At 38.3% G+C, this 19011-nt stretch overlaps 1 protein-coding gene across 3 annotated transcripts in view; it reads left to right on the forward strand.

Moving 5' to 3' along the window:
- Positions 1-19011, forward strand: part of LOC101164162 (glutamate receptor 1) — a 219680-nt gene that overhangs the window by 150284 nt on the left and 50385 nt on the right. For all 3 annotated transcript variants that reach the window (XM_023959328.1, XM_023959329.1, XM_023959330.1), the window contains exons 4-5: positions 8170-8409; positions 12131-12315. In XM_023959328.1, coding sequence (XP_023815096.1) covers positions 8170-8409; positions 12131-12315 — 425 coding nt within the window. The remainder of the gene's footprint in view (positions 1-8169; positions 8410-12130; positions 12316-19011) is intronic.

The following is a 19011-nucleotide window of genomic DNA, read 5'->3' on the forward strand; positions in this document are numbered from 1 at the left end:
AAATGGCAAGCGCACTTCCCTGGAGCGCAGCACTCCATGGGGCATATGGGCACAGAGATGGGAAGGCACTGAGGCAAAGCTCAGCCCCGCTATTCCCCTAAATACTTACTCTCTAGAAATATGCATGGATTAAATAATGTCTTCCTGCGACATTGACACATTATCGCTTTGCATGTTGACTGGCATGAATATTTTTTGCAGGAGACACCTGAGAAAATTGCTGGCACGCTAAAAGCCTCCCACTCAGTCCTTTGTGAAGACTTTCATGCAGGTACTGCTCGGAGCTGTGTTTTGGTCCCCTGGTTTCCTGTCTTTGGCACAGGAGGAGATTGATTGCGCTGCGTGAGTCATACTGTGTTGGAGGGCCCATAGACCAGGCCACCCCCGACATCTACCTCGGGAATTCTTCACAGGCTTTGTGTGTGAAACGGAGTCTTAAGGAAACCAGTGAGAGGGTGGGTGTAAGAGCATCTGCACCCCTTCAAGTCAGATCTTGCTCTGTGTGTGCATGACTGAACCACTTATTGGCTTCTTCGTCTCAGCCTTTCATTAACATAGCTGATTGGCTTTCTAGAAGATGGATGGGACCGGTGGGACCACAACATGTTCTCTCTTTTTTTTATTACATGCATTATCTGGCAGTTATTAGCAATGGGTGGCTGAGTGGAGGATAACTGCCTGTGTCTTCCAGTGTCTGGTGTCACATGTGTTTATCTCCCTTCAATCTGTGCCGTGGTCGATTGGGTGATCTTTCCCCCTATGAGAAGGTGTTTATTACCATCTGATGTGACAGCTTTGTGTGGTGATGAAACCAAAGAAGATATTTGTGATTTGGTTTATATTGTCCCTGCTAATCAAAACAAACATTTTAAATAATTTCCTTTAGCTGCTTTTTTATTAAAATCAGTGATGACATTTAGTTTCATCCTGTAGACTTATCTTACCATCTTTAATTACATTGTTTCTATCTTTTTTCAATCTTTGTGATAGTATTAAAAGAAAACACTTTGACAATGAAAGATTGAATCCACTCAGGAGGTAATATTTTATTTTTTAAGGTAGAGAATTGAATCGATGGTGGATTTTAGTCTTTATGTAATCAAAGCTGGACAAAAAGTCCATTGTGTCCATTTATGACATCTAGGAATTTATAACCTAAGTGGCATACTGTTGCAACTTCAACCTTAAAGTACAACTTTTATCATCTATTGGTCGATCACAAAATCGTTTCATGTGGTCTTTTTTATTGTGATTATGCAGTTTTTAGCCAAAAGCAAAAAAACACTGTCATTGTCATCTTTTCCACAGAGCAGCAGGGACTCAGCAGAAATTTACCCCAAAGTTGTGGGACTATTGCTTGGAGTAAGCCCACCCCATTTCCCACCATACCTTTCTTTACTCTTTCTACCGCTAGCTTACACCTCCTCACAACTCCAACCTAACATTACCAGGGCAACAATAATGGCGTGCAATATTGGAGCTATCCAGCCGTACAGTTCAGAGTCAGATTCCAGCCCAGACGGGGAAAATAAAGACATACATGGATCAAGTTGTCTGAAAGTGGATGCATCAGAGAAGTGTGGAGCAGGGAGCTAGTGGACCACTGTTGTAGGTCCTATGTCCTACAAGCTTTTTCCAATGACATTTTTTGTCTTCTACTGATACTGAAATGCTATTTTAAACATAGTTTTCTCTATGTATGTCCTCCATCATCGGGAAAATGCCATGAGAACATCTTACAAATACCAAAAACACGATTATCAGCTAAGTGAGTCCGAAATACCTAAGGAGGTTTGAATTTGTGCTAGGGGGTATGGCCTAAAAATAAAATATTCAATGTCCGACTTTAATCATCTTCTTTCTTACTTCCCCTTACTTTCCTAAACAAAAATTACAAATGACAGTACATATTAAAGAAGATTTTATTTTGTCATCTCTAAACAATCAATGGGCAAAACATTTTATGGTACACTCTTGTTATGCTCCCCCCCCCCCCCCCCCCCCCCCCCCCCTCATTTTAGGATAGTATAGTTCTAAGCACCAAATAGGTGATCATTTTTAATTTGTTTTAGGGATACTTGTTCACATTTTAAAACATTTTTTTTGTCAATAAAGTTAACTTCTTCCGTTACTTTCACTCTTATGTAATTCACTGTTGAATACAAGGTGCTGTCCATGGTCCTGACCTGATTCCAATAAAGACTGAGTGGAGAAATTGATCACTAAGAAATGTGTTGGCAAGCTCATCCTGTTTCACACCTTTTTTATGTGTTTGCCTAAAGAAAGGGACATGTGGCTTACACTCACTCCTACGGATGATTTGGATTCAACAGATAGCATGGCATGTATATTTTTGGGATGTGGGAGGAAGCCAGTGGAACCAAAGAAATTCAACACATTTGCAGGGAGGTAAGCAAACTTTTCCAAGGGAGCAAGAAAATGGTTTTCTGTGAAATAAAAGTGCCTCTATCTTTTCAGCATTTAGGAAGCTTATAAATATTTTTGGATTTATTAAAAAGAAATAACACGATACCTCAATCCATTTGACATCATGGAGTAGATTCCCTGAAAGCTGTTTTTTAGTGTAAAGGTAACATTAGAATGTCAGGCTGAATTTATCTGACCCCTGTTGTAGCTTTTTGAAGAAACAAAAACAAAACATGGTTTCATTTGAAGCTGACATTACCCAAAACCTATGCAAAGTAGAAATGAGCATGGTAGGTCAGGAAACCCGATATTCTACCTTAACTGGGTGACCTATATTGTGGATTCACCTGAAATTCCAGCTGTCACTGTGGAAGCTCTGTCATAAAAACATCTTTTAGCATCTTTGAGGTTCTAGTCACCGAATTCCCTCCCGCTGAACCCGGCTTCCCGCTGCTGTGAAATCCCTCTATTACTGACCTCATTGTCACACTGGGCAGTAACATCTGTGTGTGTGTCCTTTCTTTAGATTTGTGTTTTGTATGCAGTTGCAGGGAAGATCAGCGTCTGTGCAACACATGCAGCAGCTGGTAGGCAGCTGGGAGGTTTTCTTTTCATTTATCATAAATAATAAAATGCTGTTTGATGTAATATTTCATGTGCTTATTAAACCCAAACTTTGTACTTAAATATTTATGGCTGGTATGAAAGATCCCGCATTGCTCAACACTCCCGTCACAGCTCTGCCATCATCCAGAAATTTAGATGCACAAGCAACTGTCACAAACATGCCCTCTTTGTGCAAACGGCAGAGACACGTCTGTCATTTAATATTTGGCTCATGCCTAGCAGAGGAACAGCTGCCGGGCTCAGGAAACAGAGAACAGGAAAGACTTGAGTTGTGTAATTTGTTTCTGACAGCTCCTTTCCATGTGCGAGTGTTCCTTAAGGATTTAAGTTTATTTTCCTTTTTTTGTGGCTGTAAACATTTTGACCCCAAAGAATGCAATCAATTATCATTCATACAGAAAAATTTACTTTTTATTATTTAAAAAGAGGACAACTAGTTCTAAATGCTGCAGACTTATTAATTTAATCAAAATAATTCATTTAAAAATGCATTTTTTTTTGCTGGAAATGTCTATTAAAATATGTTTGAATTGCTGCAAAGTTGCACATCACAATCATGGGAGTAACATCTATATTTACAGTATAATTTTATTTAGTGGTAGTCTTTCCACTTTATCTAATGAATCTCTTTATCTAGTGACATCCTCTGATTGGACACCTATTATCTTTTGAAATCCAAAGCTAAAAGATCCTTGGGAAACTCAGAAACACACTTAAGAGATCATCTGTTTAAGTAGTATACAGTATCTGACCTTTAAGGAACATATTTCTAATACTAAATTAAATATTTTCTGCATAAAATGTTTAATTATGATGATTTTCACATTTTATATCGTAAGCAGATGACATATATTTTTATGGATGTGGAACTTTGGAAACAAGAACCCATAAATTAAGATGGACCCGCTGAGACCCTGCAGGACTTATGAGTTATTCATGTTTAAATGCTCAAAACACACCAAAAGATGATTAAAAAGAAAAAATATATATTTTGATATAGAACCAGCTTAGCTGACGTCTGTTCATGTCTTCCCCTATCATTACAGTAGTGGGGCATACTTAATGAGTTTTATCCCCTTACTTGTTTTGTGTACAAATTAATGTGTGAGGCAGCGGAACTGGACTGTGGAACCTTCCATTATTTCAAAAATTATCCAAGGGTTTTGCAAAGCCAAGTCAGTTTTGCAAATTTGCTAATGCCATGAGGGGAAGCCTAATTATGACAAAATGTCCAAACACTCACAACTCCCACCCCATCTTCCGAAAGTCCTTTAGCAGCTCTGAGCCGCTTTAATTCCTGCCAGAGAAACAGACCGTTGCCCAGGCAACCTCAGTCCTGCCGCCATGGCAGCTGTAACTGTGGTGAGGAAATGCAGAGTGCCAGGGCAGACAGGTGTTTCTGGGGTCTTCGAGATCACTCAAGGTCTCACAGCCCTGCCTGCAGTGTCGTTACACATGTGGAGAAGAACTAACAAGCCACTCGCTCACAAACACTCTCACTGTGCTGCTGATCTGCGCTGCAATCTGAACCGAGACCGCTGAGTTTCACTAATGCCTTGTGTCACGCTCATGTGGAGTTGAACCAACAAGTAGGTGGTTTGCCAGCTAGGAGCAGGAGTTCAGTGCCCCATGGTTACATGGTTCACCCTTTTTTTACTTTTTTGTTTTCCTTTCCTAGTATGAAAAATGACTCGTTTGTTAAAACATTGTAACCTGCTGATGGGAAAAGTAATGCAAACCTGCTCGAGATGTCAAACAAGCTCACATTACTTACATCCAGGGATAACGTGAAGGACACCTCTAAAATCTGGTCCATGAAATTGTAATACGTACTTGTGGAGAGCAGCAGCCGACAGAGCGTCCATTTACTAGCAGCAGCGTGTGCAGAGCGTGAAGGGAAGAGAGTTCTGTTACTGAGTCAGTGTGGCGAGGCGCAAAATGTCTATTTCAGGGCTTGCTTTAAGTAGGGTGAGTCACCAGGCTTTTGGAGCACTTGAGGCTGCATATGTGTTTGTGTGTTTAGGTGTGTGTGCCGGGCACATGCATTTTTATGTGAGGCCGCCAATTTTGCACACTTCCCTCTCTCCCTGGATCGCCGTCACACTCACACGTGCCTGTCCGGAGGGTGCAGGTCTGTGACAGGTTAGGCGTTTTGGGCTGAGGCCATCCTCTCTGTCTTTCCCTCAGCCCCGAGCAGCAGGGTGGCCTTCACGTGGAAAGAGGCCGGGATTCAATCTGTTGGGTAAATACTAAGATAAGTGAGGCCCACCCATGGCCCCTGCAGAAAATAGCCCAGGTCAGACCTGCGAGCGGCGAGATATCATGTATGGCTGAGATGATACAGCCTCTAAAAAGAATGCCATGAAGAAATCTTTTGTTTTTCCCAGATAAAGGAAGTCAAAGCAATAAACAGACGATGCGCTGAAGAAAAATACACTAACATGGAATGGAGAAAAGCAAATGAGGGATGTAAACCGTCTCCTGCTGCCAGTAAAATGTCAGTGGAGCCCTGGGGATGCATTGATTAACCTCTCCTCTCCTAAAAGAGCCTTCACCTCCTCCACTGAAGACACATTGCAAACTGGAAAGGAAATGAAATGGTTTTAATGGGAAGGCTTTATAAAATTTGGCAAATAGTGAAAACTATTTTTTTTCCAACCGATAAAGGCGCACTTGATTGAAAATCTTGTTTTCTGTGTTTTTAACGTGTTCTTGTGATATTTCAATCATGATGAAGGACATAAATAAAGACAATTAGGCTTAACATCAAACTACTGAGTACCGGTATTACTTTACTTAAGTTGCTGTGAATCAGGAGCAGATGAAAAAATGCCATTTGAAAAAGCTTGTAGTTGTGAATAGAGAGCCACAAACTCTCTGCTCCACTCCATTCTGATGCATCCACTTGTAGACAACTAGATCTGTGTGTCTTTGTTTTCCTCATCTGAGCTGGCATCCGGATAAAAACTGCTGGATTGTTGGATATTGCTCGCCATTTTGTTGCACCGGCAATGTTGGGTTGAGAGTGTGAGATGGTGTAAGGTAGCTGGAGAGAGTGTAAACAGATAGTTCGGCTATGGATGATGGGAAGGGGAGGGTCGCCATTCAGGACCAATGGCCCCCCCACAACACAATGAGCTACAACCACTCTGCAGAGACTATGTACTGGAAAACGACAATTTTATTTATATATTTTTTTATCTTGGCCAACAGCATTATCAATATATAATTAGAAGACCACTGGGAACATTTTAATAATGCAGTATTCCTCCACCAGCAAATAAAAAACCCTTCTGGAAAATTTCTGATGCTTTGTAGAGCATTTATTAAAGGATATTAGGAGTGTCACTCTGACTCTCTATGCCTTAAAACCAGGAGCCCATGCTTCCTCCATCAGTGAAGAGCCAGAGGTCTGGCACGGCGCGTCACTCTGTTAGCAGCGTGTTTTAAACGTCGTTTCTTCCAGAAGAGGCCGGTTTTATCCACCATTCTTTCATCCGGATGATAATTATTCTTCGCGATAATCTTCATCCGCGGATCAGGATAATATCCGGCCACTTCTGAGTCAGTTGTCACACAGGGGCACAAAGTTTGGCCATAGCGAATCAGGAACCAGTGGAACCAGCTGTTGGAGGGCGATGGGATGCTCTTCATCTCCGTCCTCATTCCTCCAAAATCCGCGCATCACCTCCCTCCAATGCAAACGTCTCATACATGCGTCTGCATGAAACCACAAAAAGTGAAACGCAAATAAGCGGGGGAACGCTGTAGATTAAAAGTTGATTGGAGTGGGAGGTTTGCAACTAAATCATAATGTAACCTGTCCATTGATAATTAAGGTGGAATTTTGGTTAATTTTTTAGAAATCTTTTTTTTCCAAGAGAAAAGTTATGTCTTCACAATTGTACAAATCAATGGATGTTTAATGTGAACAAAAAATTTAGCTTTTTTTTTTAAATTTCTTGTCATTGATTTTTTTTTTTTAATATCTTCAAATTTAGTTTGGTAAACACTTTATAATCAGTTTTTGGGGAATTTCTTGCCAACTACCATCACAACTTTTAAAGTTGAAATTCACACAATATATTTTTCACCATTTCCTTTTGTTATGTTTTCTTTTATACTCCAAAAAATGTTATGTCCAAAAACACAAATTCCCCTCCTGGATTTAAGCAAACAGCTGCAGTAATTAGTCTGTGCCTACTAGCAACATACAAGGACAAAATGTTTTAATCTAGAGATGTGTCTTTCATGCTTATTATCATCATTATTGTTTTTTCTGAACACTTTTAAAGATTACAGTGCAGTCCAAAAATGGAAAACATTGCTTTTGGGAGTAAAATACAATACTTTCACACAAGGACTTAATGTTCCAAAGACTTTACACAACAGTTTGATTCTTCTAGCAGAAAATAGAATGCCAGTTCTTCAAAATAAGTGAAACTTTATATGGTTATAAATATTTTGACACTGCATAACTTTATATTTACACCTGATTAATGTGTGATTTGATTTTTTTAACCCAGACATTGTGTTAAGAACTGACCAACTATTCATCCTCTGCTGGTCGGAAGATTCTAGGCCAACACATTTGTACATTTCAGCCAAAAAAAAATAGTTTACACTGAACAACATCATTTTTGGTCTGCCTGCAGCGTAGCAGTCTGTCCATTACCACTTGTTTAACCATCTGTTTCCATAGCAACAACAGTATGCTGCCTGCAAAGACGCCTGTCTTTAAGTACTTTAGCATGCTCCGTCATTAGCTTATTTTAATTATCGCAAAAAGGAAAAAAAAAGGGTTATTGAATGCCTGAAAGATTTATTTACTTTGGTCAGGGATTATTTGTAATTTGCATACATGCTTTAGTTTGTGAGAAGACATGATAATGTTCAATATGTGCTGGGCTCGGAATCGTTTGTTTTTTTTTTTTTTTTTTATTAACACTGTCTTTAAGATGAATCAGGGTTAAGGTTATGAGGCTTTTAGACTTTCTTTAAAGGCTAACTTGTTCCTTTTTTTCATTTTTTCTTCCACCCAGCCTTTAAGCCTACAGGACAAAACATTAGAAACGACCCCTCTCTATATCACCTATCTTTGTTTTCTCTTCTCAGTTTGTTCCCAGTTCTCCAAAGGTGTGTACGCCATCATCGGACTCTACGACCGGAAGACCGTGAACATGCTCATGTCCTTCTGTGGAGCGCTGCACGTCTGCTTTGTCACCCCATCCTTCCCCATCGAGACAGCCAATCAGTTCGTCATCCAGTTAAGGCCCGAGCTCCAGGACGCACTGGTGGGAGTCATCGATCACTATGGATGGACCAAGTTTGTCTACATGTACAGTTCGGATTCAGGTACAAAGCTCCATCCTTTTTTATTTTGACTTTCTTTCTGCTGCACAAGTTCACTTAGGGTTTCACAGAGCTATAATAGTCTTATTGCCATTATAACAACAGAAACCTTTTGACCCACTCTGACAAGTCCATAAATTTCCCTTCTGTTTGATTTTGTGACATTTTTATTATCTTTAGCACATATGTCTGTATTTGTCAGTGTGGAAAAAGTGTTTTTAAGGATAATCTTGCAAAGGCAGACAAAAGTAAAGCAGAGCACCTGTTAACTTTCTCCTCTGTTGGAAAATAATTTATTACATAAATAAATCAAAGAGAATTACCTTATGTTGCACCACCTGTCCCAGGTGTTGTGCCTTTTAGAGCATGACTTGGCCGGCTGAATATTTTAGTTGACGAGGCTCAACGCTTCCATCTTTTGAATTGCCACTCTTTGTGCAGGTTTGCGTGTTTTGACCTGATGCAGATAGTGAAATAATGATGGTGAAATGGTGAAAACCGTTTTAATAGGAATCTATGGATGTCTCTGTTACAGCTCAAATTTCTCTATGGTATATAGTTCTTCTTATGGCCAATGGAGGATGGCATTGTTTTAACATTTCATTTGAAATCCATTTCAAACATGTTGTTTTTTGTGTGTGTATATTTATGCAGGGTCACCCCTGTGTGATTGAAACTGGGATGGAGCTGCTGAAATCTATAACAGCAGTCATCTGGTGTCTGGATACGAAACCACAGTCACCTTTACGTGTTATATTAAGAATTAGAAAAAGTCGATCTTTCTGTTTAATTGATTTTATAAAAAACCTAACATCAATGTATATAAATACATACATATGTGAACGTATGTGTGTGTTTATTACTTCGCGATGATTTATTAAAGTATCCAGTGTTTCTTATCTCTCCTTTCTTTGTAATTTGTTTTATCTAAATGTCAATGAACTTTAATATCTTGTTTGTATATTTGTTTAATTCACCTTCTAAGGCAAAGAGCAATGCGCAAACATGTTGTTTTTTCTTACTGTAGTTTAAATAGCTTTAACGTTTTCCCTTTTTCCTGCAAACATCCATCTTGCTCTCTTTCCTTTTGGTGAAGCTCCCTTTAATAAATGTGACAAATGTGCTGCTTGTCTTTTTTACTTTTAAAAGCCAGGAACGGGAAAACAAATTTGATAGCCCATTAAACCTATCATAAACAATATTCTGGAGATGGTTTCCTGAAGTGTGTATTTTTTTTTTTTTTTTTGGCTCGTCTTGATTGCCTTGTGCACAGTCTTCATGCATCTGGCCAAAAAGGTGCTCATGAAAGCCATGTTCTATTATCATACTATTCTCTTTGAAGATGCCTTTGGTGGATCATTTTTACCTTGGCTAGTCCAGGGAGGCTCTGCATGAAGATGAAAAATGTATATGATAAAAAAGAAAAATCCAGATGAGGCAAAAAAGAAAGAGTAAAAGCTTGATTTTGGACAGAAAGTCTAAAACAAGCAAAATCAATAGAATAGATATTTAAAATAATTTAATAAAAACAGATTTTATCCTTTTAAAAAACATGTAAGCATGACAAAAAAGGCTACATTTTAATTTGTGCAACACACAAACTTGAGATTGGAATGGCAGAGCCACAATGATAACATTGTGAAGGGAAGGTTGTTCCTTGGGGCCACATACATGAAATGATCTGCAGACTCTCAATTAAACCTGTGTGCAGTACAGCAGAAACGTGCAGTCTTTTCATCTCATTTACAAAGCCAGGCTCCTGTTTTATGCATCCCTGTAATTGGAAAATTACACACGTGTACGAGTTTGATTTCCACTCTTATCTATAGCCTTGAATTGCTGTAGGAACTCCCTGAATGAATATATACGCGCTTTTATAACAAAGCTCAGCAGCAGTGTTTTGAAGTCAGTTCTTGGGTGTAAAAATGTGAGATGTTGCTCAAAAAAAAGATCCAGTTTATTGATAGAATGAGCCTCTTGGTGACTTTACAACATCTTGAGTTAAATAAAACTTCAAATCTAAAGCTACTGGTAGTATGAGAGCATCATAAAACTGGCTTTTTCCATGTTGATTAATAATCTTATATTTGTGCATAAAAATGTTCGATAAAAGCTGCCATCCTACAACTACTGTTTTAAAATGTTCTTTAAAACAGAAAATGATGCTTTTTTCATTTGTATCTCTTAACTATTGCCAAGCAACATTCTTTATTCTTGGAATCTAACACATAAAGAATTTAACAGAAACAAGTCAACATGCAGGTTACAAAAATATATAAAAAACAAATACAAAAAAAACAAAAAAACAGAAACAGGTCAACTCCTTTGTTTCTGAAAAGGTTTAAAACTGCATAGCGCTGTCCTTGGTCCTGATTTTTTTTCCAACAACACCAAAATCTATTAGAAAAAGGTCTAACGTTTTTAAACTAATTCCAACCAAAAATGTTTAAAAATGTATGTTTCTGGTATGGATTGTTAACAATATAAAGCAAAATATACCATCAAAGTTCACCTGTGTGTCAATTTTTGGTCAAAATCATCATATTTTTCTCATTCTTCTAAAATTAAATTATTTTAAGGTTGTGGTCATATTTGAAGCTAAAAGACTATCAGTTTTTGTTTTTCTTCTTTTTTTTCCCCCTTTAACGACATGGTGTCAAATAAGCAGCACGAATTGCCTGGAGAGCAGCTGCTGTGCATTTTAATAAGACCAAGCAATCATGCTTCCTGTGCTGTGACTTCATTTCTCATTCTTCTTTTGACAGAGTCTGCGTAGCTGGTTTTTATGGATAAGCCGCTCGCAAATTTGCGTGTATTTCCTGATGAAAATGACCTGTTTGAATGTGAGCGTGAACACACATATGATGGTAGATGTCTAAAAGCGCTTGACTTGTGGTCCCACAGGGAGCTTAAATGATGTTTGGCAGCAAAAGAAAAGCAAATGGAGCTTCACTATATAATAGTTTTCTTTTTTTCTTTTTTATTACTGCAACTCATTTCGATAATGACTGTCAGGTTGATGTGGGTGGAACTACTTAATTTGCTATGCAAGAAGGAAAAACCTGTCAGATTTAGAAGAAAGTTATTGATCTAGTGTCAACCATTAGTGAAGACAACAATAATTCACGCTCAAAGCCCACGATCAATATGTTATATATTTGATATAATTTTATTTCTCGGCAAATTCCTTAGTTACCCTGTTTTCTTTCCTCTTTCAGCTCAAATATTTCTGCAACATTCTGCTGGCAGTGTATTTGTGTGGTTTTGATTTTAATTGAGCTTAAAGGATGTAAAGCTGGCTCGTATGTGACAAAACCCTCGCTGATTATTTGTTACCTTGAAAGTAGTGATTATTTAGCCCGACGGCGCACAAACTGGAAAAGCTCATCTGTAAGTGTCAGTGTGCTTAATGGACTGCCCTCCTCATTACACTTCATCACCAAAGCTACAGGGAAGATTCTGATGGATAAGCTGATCAGGAGCTGTATTTTCTCTTTGCACAACTTTATTCAAATTATATTTTCATTTGTTTCTCAGCTCAGGATCTAATTACAACATACATATTATAAAAGCAGCCCCTAACAGGTATTGCTCATACTACTATTAAAAACGTGAAAGAGATTACCAACTGGTAGGGGGTTTAGAAAGGTTTAGCTGTGTCTGTGTGCTTTCTGTAATCAGATTTGTTGCTTCTGATTCCATTTATCATATGTTTTCTCCTCAGGCTTGTCAGTGCTGCAAAAGGTTCTGGACACAGCAGCAGAGAGGAACTGGCAGGTGACTTCGGTCAACGTGGAGACCATGACGGAAGCATCTTTCTTGAAAGTGTTCCAGGATTTGGACAAGCGGAAGGAGGGACAGATTATTATAGATTGTGAGACTGAAAGGCTCACAGGCATCCTCAAAAAGGTAACATTTCCCTTTCTTTTGTTTATTCAGATAATGCTTAGCAAATTATGAACATTTTCGCCTAAAACTATTTTGCACCATAGAAAAAAATCACACATAGCGTTACATTTGAAGTTAAAGACAGATAAATGGTTTAGCTTTGATTGTTTTAAGCATTTTGTCATTGCATCATCAAGAAAAGCTTTTTGCATTTTATTAGATGTGTATTAAATATTTTGTTATCAATACAAAATGTTTCCCCTACCAATGATTATGGAAGAGTCATACTTCTGCAGCAAAGTTGCATAAAAATAGTAGCAGGAGTCTTTTTAAAAGTTTCCCTGAGTACATCTCAAGGTTTTCAATAAGGTTGAGGTCTGTACTCTGTGTAGGCTAGTCCATGTGTGAAAAAGTTTCTGTCTGAACTATTCTCTCCTAATTTGAGTCCAATAAATCCTGGCTTTGTCCTGGAATATGCTTGTGGCCAGATGGTAGCATCTCACAGGCTGGTACAGTAGGCATCAGGGATAATAGCTGCATCATGTCATTCGCATCCTTTCCTATGCTGAAGCACCCATCACTTTATCTCTAAATATCAAACACAGACCTTCCTTTTATCCAGTGTCTAGCTTTCAATACTACTGAAATCTGTGGCTTTTGTTTTATAACTTGAGCTCTAAAAGCCGGACAGGTGTTTGGTTTCATTGCCTTGAGTTTTTTCGGGTTTTGTCTGTATAGACATGCTCTAATTTTGACCATATTTCAAAGCTGTCAGTTCTATTGTTGTTGTACTTTTACTTTTTTGTGTTTTGATCTCAACTAGTTTTTAAATGTTTGTTAATCACCATCATTTACTATTTTTGGTGGTGTTTCTAATGTAGAGATGTTGATTCCCACAATGGTTCAGAGTATTTATTTTACATTGGACAGTTCTCAACCAATTGGCATTATTATGCTCTAAACTTTTTTGTTGTAATTTCAAGCAATACCAACTTCATTGAACCTAAAGTCCCACTCCGATCATCTTTTGATCTAGCATAAAAGCATTCCCAGTGGTCTTTTAATTATGAGTATGCCATATTTTAGCCAAAAAACCTGTGATGTTTTCTAGAACATAGTTTCTGCAGAGTGGCAGAAGTTCTTTAAAATACAACTCTGAGTTGTGGGCAGGACTGTTGATGTGGAGCAACCCTGCCCCCCCTTCCCATTACCCACGTTTCCCATTAGCTTACAGCTACTTACACCCCCATTCTAACAATAGGGGTGTTTGTTGCACTCTTGCAGTGAAACAAAAAAAAGTGAGCAGTATTGAAGAAATCCAGCCATACAGTTTTGACAAAGATGTCAGCTCAGACAAGGAAAGCAGAAATGCACGTGGATCTAGTCTTCTTAATGTAGCTTGTGGCTTGTTTTAGTCACTTCTATGTCACACCTACAAGTGTATGCCTAATTCTCTGTAAATATGTCCTCCATCATGAAAAAAATACCACAAGAACATGTCAAACACACTAAAAACTCAATTTTCATTGGAGTGGGTCTTTAAGGAAAGTTAGTCAGTCTTAAAAAAAACACAGCTTCTTTAGAATTCCTCTCAGTGTGACCCTTTTGAGACATGTTTCCATCTTTTCTTCAACCCTAGTACGTATTTGCTGAAGGTTGTTTTAATAATGAGAAGTTCTTAACTGCATAACCAACAGTAAAACAACTTGTTGCAAACTGAAACCGAATCATTTATAGAAAATTTAATCCAGGTAGGAAAAACGTTTTTGTAAATATTAACGAACCAACTCTACAACTAAATGTATTTTTTCTCGAAGAAACTGATAAAAACTGAATGCAGGACAAAGTTTAAAAAAGAAGAGCCCACTCTGGTGTTTTGTTTCCCAGAGCAGCTATGAGAGGAAGAATACATTAAATAACACATCAGTGGTGTTTGGAGCTGACGCTCCTTCTGCGATAACATCATCACTTACTCACCCCTGCACTTTTGAAAGGAAAAGGGTCTTGGCAGCACATCTAACTCTTCATCAACCCCCTACACCGAATAGAGATTGTCCAATCATACCCTAGCAACAGTAACTAGGAAAGGCAGATTTATCAAACTCTGGATTTCTCCAGATGATGAAAAGGCATACATAAAAGCAAAGCTTTTATTTTGTATTCCTCTGTATCTAAAGCTTTTGCACGTACACCATTTGAGGAAAAAGTAGCAGTTATCATATGCAGACATGCAACATTTACAGTCCTGTAAAAGCACAATTTAGCCATAAACCTTTTTCTAATCTCTTCTTAGCTTCAGTCTCTTATCCAAGACATCTTTGCTTTTGTTACAAAAACTGAAGCACCATCAATTTTGAACAAAACACAACTGTGAATAAAATGGAATTATCAACTGTTGTGCTTCTTTTTATCCAGTGAACATCTGTTTGTAAATTACAGAACAGCTTCCATGTATCAGCTCCACTGGCTCATTCAATAAAGGCTTTTGTGTTACTGTCAAATATACAGTTTCTGTGATGAACGTAAAGCAGTTGTTGGGTTCTTAATCTGGTGACAGCGATTCATATCATTTGTGGTTGCCGATCCGATTCCTAGTCGAAATTAGTTCATTTTGAACTAGCCGATTCACTGACGTCACCTGGGTCCAGGAAATCTTTAGCAAAAATATTCAACCAGTATGACTCAGAGATAAATACCTGGGCACTGAACAGTACAGGTGAAGTTTTTCTGATTTTGTATTTCTTGCAGGATAATCAAGTGTAAATTAAATATGTTTACCATCAAATATGTAAACACAAATTAATGGCTATTCCATTCACATTTTAGTTCCATAACGTTTAGCCCACAGTTGTTTTTCCACATCAAATAAATGAAATGGAAGTGAACATTATTAGAACATTTTAGCACACTGTATGGTCACCTGTCTGCAAAATTCAAAGTGTTTCCACACATTGGACTGTAATGATGGACTGATCAGTTTTTGCTGACATCACGTGTGTTGTCTCTTGTAATGCACATGGTCGTTTTTACGTTACAGTAAAATAAACCTACTGTGCCTCAATTCAAATAGTATTTTCCAATACCGATTATAATCGGTTTATTTCATTTTGAAACTATTTTACAATGATATAGTTTGATTTGACCCATTTAACAACTTGCATCAGACAGAATAATCTAGTTGGACAAATCAATTCATCGATTAATCGTTACACCCCTATTATGTATTTACTGCTATTAAAAAGATTTACGTTAACGTAATTTGTGGCATAAACAAAAATCTGCTTTCACCCCTGATTCACTCCAAACTAATCTTTACTACATGGTGTATATTCAGCAGTTACACAAAATGTAGCCGATGTCAGGTCCAGTAAAGAAGGATCATGCCACTTGCAGAATGCAAAGGATTGAGTGTCCCATATGTCCTGCGGGACCCTCATTTAATGTTTTATTTATTTTTTTATTGTTTTTGCATTAACCTTAATAAATCTTTTAACCTCACAAAGAATAACAGAACCAGCCTACATATCCTGCTTTTCTCACTGAACCTGCAACCAGATTTCATCCAGTGGGAGCACTTTTGCATATTGAAAGTGTATCTTTTAGAGATTTTGCAGCAAGTATGACTCGTCTTAAAGATTGCAAACTGCCTACTCACCTTTTTGTGAACATCGTCTTGAAGCAGCGGGTTCCATAATATTCCAAACATTGGAGCATCTCATACATTTGCTGAAAACAATACAACAATTTAATACTGAGTGTCTCAACATCTAGTCCAAATTCTGCTTCATATGGCATATACCTGTAACTTATTTTTTCAATTTTTTTTAAATATGCTTAGATAAATGCAGGATAGTTGAGTTAAAGTATAAACTTCCAATCAATGTCCAAAAACAAACCACCAAATGTGCAATTTAGCAAACATGTAAAAAATTTCCTACAACAATTTTAAGGGGGGTTTTGAGGCAGCAATAATCTTGTTATTTTTCCTGTTTTACTGTCTCTGTTGCGCTAAAGTGAAATATGTTTTCACAAATACTCTTTACTGAGACTGAAGTTTTCTCTAAAGTTGTTTTCCATTGTTGAGCACTGTGCAGCTGCTCCTATGGCTAATCAAGGAAAAACACACTAAATCCTGTTGTTTCGCGCCTTCAACATTTCTTACTGGTTCACTGTTTTTGTCCATATTGCCCTGAAACGAGACCTCATAATTTGTAAAGCTCCTTAAAGCTTAAATTACTGCCTTTTGTTAAAACAAGTATTACTTAGAGAAGTCAACAAGATATACATTGTTTGTCTTGTTGACAACCTTCATGGGTACTATTGTAACATTTTGCTCAATACTTTAGCCCTTTAAGCAAGGTTTCCTGCTTAAATCTTTCTTTCTTGGTGTTTTCTTTTACCGTTTCTAGTTGTCCTGCTTCTTCCCACAGTCCAAACAGAAGGTTGGGTTGATTAATGGCTCTAAAGTGTCTGTAGGAGTTGATCGTGCATGGTTCTTTGTCTTGTTTTTCTCCGTGTGGCCCCTATGATGGACTGGTGACCTCTCCATGGTGCACGACGCCTCTCTGAATGGAAGGATGGATGGAGATCGCTCAAACGATTTATTTCTGTTTGGAAAATGTTTCTGTTCCAGTGTATTGTTTGCAAGGGAAAAAGACAGAGCACACACACCTGCGCTCTCAGTTGCCACCATCTGTATCTGCAGAACATGGGCGCTCCGCGTGAGCGTTATTGATGGCCTGGTGTCTACAGTTAAGGTTATTGCATCAGTTCTCACCAGTTTACAGCAGCTGAGACTGAGAAGTTCTCCTTTTAGACAGCTGCCATCCATCACAGACATCTGCTCCCTGCTTCCACACTGCCCAGACTATGACCAACACACACAGCTGCCAGCCCTGCCCTTTAAACTCGCTCATGCATTATACAGAGCATCTTAGGATAAGATCACTGACAGTATCCTGAGGGTCGTTTCTCATATATGCAGAATGTTGACTCCTTGGTTCCTCCCGAGAACATTCACTGTGATAGAAAATGTAACACCCGTAATGTTTCAGTGCGTTTTCCTCCCTTTCTGGAAGAGACAAAAAGTAACAGGTTTTTCTTGGGGCTAAACTCTGAATGATGCTTTAAATTTGCATGTGAAATGAGGAAGCTTCTCACAGCCAAAACTTTTCAATTTGACATTAAAATGTTGCATCAATCTGAGTTCATTCGCTGGGATGCGGCTTTCACTGTTGCATTCCCTTCACTTCTCTGGCTTTAACAGCTTGAGGCTGAGCCGCGGGGCTTAACTAGTGTTCGGGTCACCATTAATAACAAATGCCACCTTCTGTCACGACCTACAGCATCTTTAGACGAACAAACAATTGAGTACCATCCCATAAGTACACGCATGGCAAAATGGTTCCTCTTGCTGTGCTTTGAGTTAATGTAAAACCTTTTTTGTTAATGTTGGCCGATTTTCATCCTTTTCATTCTGTACTCATTTCTTTTAACATAAAACAGAGGAAATAAGTATTTGACCATGCTGATTTTGCAGGTTTGCCCACCCAAAAAAGAAATTGACAGTCTGTTATCTTAATAATATAGGTTTCTTTTAACAGTGAGATTAAAAGTCACAAAGAAAATAAAGAAATCGATTTTAAAGAAATTATGTAAATGTATATGGGCTTAGAACAAGAACTGACCTGGTGGGGTTTCCATGATCATGTAAACAGTTAGAAATAGGCCTAAAACAGGAGTTAGTTGATGATCTCAAAGCAGCTGGAACTAGAATTACCTAGAAAACCATCTGTAAGACTGTGCATCTTCCAGTGCTCACAAAGTCCCCCTGCCAATGCCAATGAACACCTTAGTGATGTACAGATGATTGGGAGAAGATGCTGTAGTCAGATCAAATTGAGCTCTTTGACATCAACTCAACCAATCTTGTTTGGAGGAAAAGAAATGCTGCCTATCACCCCCAGAAGACCATCCCCCTTATCAAGCGCGGAGGTGGAAACATTATGCTTTGGGGGTGGTTTTCTGCACAGGACTACTTAACAATGTCGATGGGAGGATGGACGAAGCCATGTACCGTCAAATCCTGAGTAGAACCACCTTCCCTCCTCCAGGAGGCTTAAAATGGGTCATGGTTGGGTTTTCCATCAGGAGAATGACCCAAAACATACAGCCAAGGCAACCAAGGAATGACTGAAGAAGAAGCATATCATGGTCATAGATTGGCTTCATAGAAAACCTATGAAAGCTTAGCGTTGCCAAGCAACAGCTACAAAATCCTAATGGCTTAGAAGCCATTTGAAGAGAAAAGTAGCCCAAAATTCCTCCTTATATGCGCAGAAACCTGCTCATCAACTACGAAAACATCTGACCTCTGTGCTTGCTACTAAGGGTTTTGCCACAAAGTACTAAGTTTTAATACTTATTTCCCTCAATGCAATAAAAAGAATTACATAAATTCTTTAAAGCCGATTTCTTGATAGTTTTTGTGATTTTCTGTTTGTGATCAGAGTTTAGGTCTTTCACTGGTAATGTGTTAGATGTTAGTCATGTATATTTATGTGCCAACAGAGACACTAATGCAGCCAGGTCAGGGATTTTAAAGCTCCTTTTATTTATGCCAAGGTATTCGACTTAATCAGCTTCTTGTGGCATGGCCATTGTTAGAAAAAAGGCCAGAAGATGCAAATTTATCATGTTTGTAATGACTTCCTGAAC

The sequence above is a fragment of the Oryzias latipes genome, chromosome 10, assembly GCF_002234675.1.
Source record: "Oryzias latipes chromosome 10, ASM223467v1".
Lineage (NCBI taxonomy): Eukaryota > Metazoa > Chordata > Actinopteri > Beloniformes > Adrianichthyidae > Oryzias > Oryzias latipes.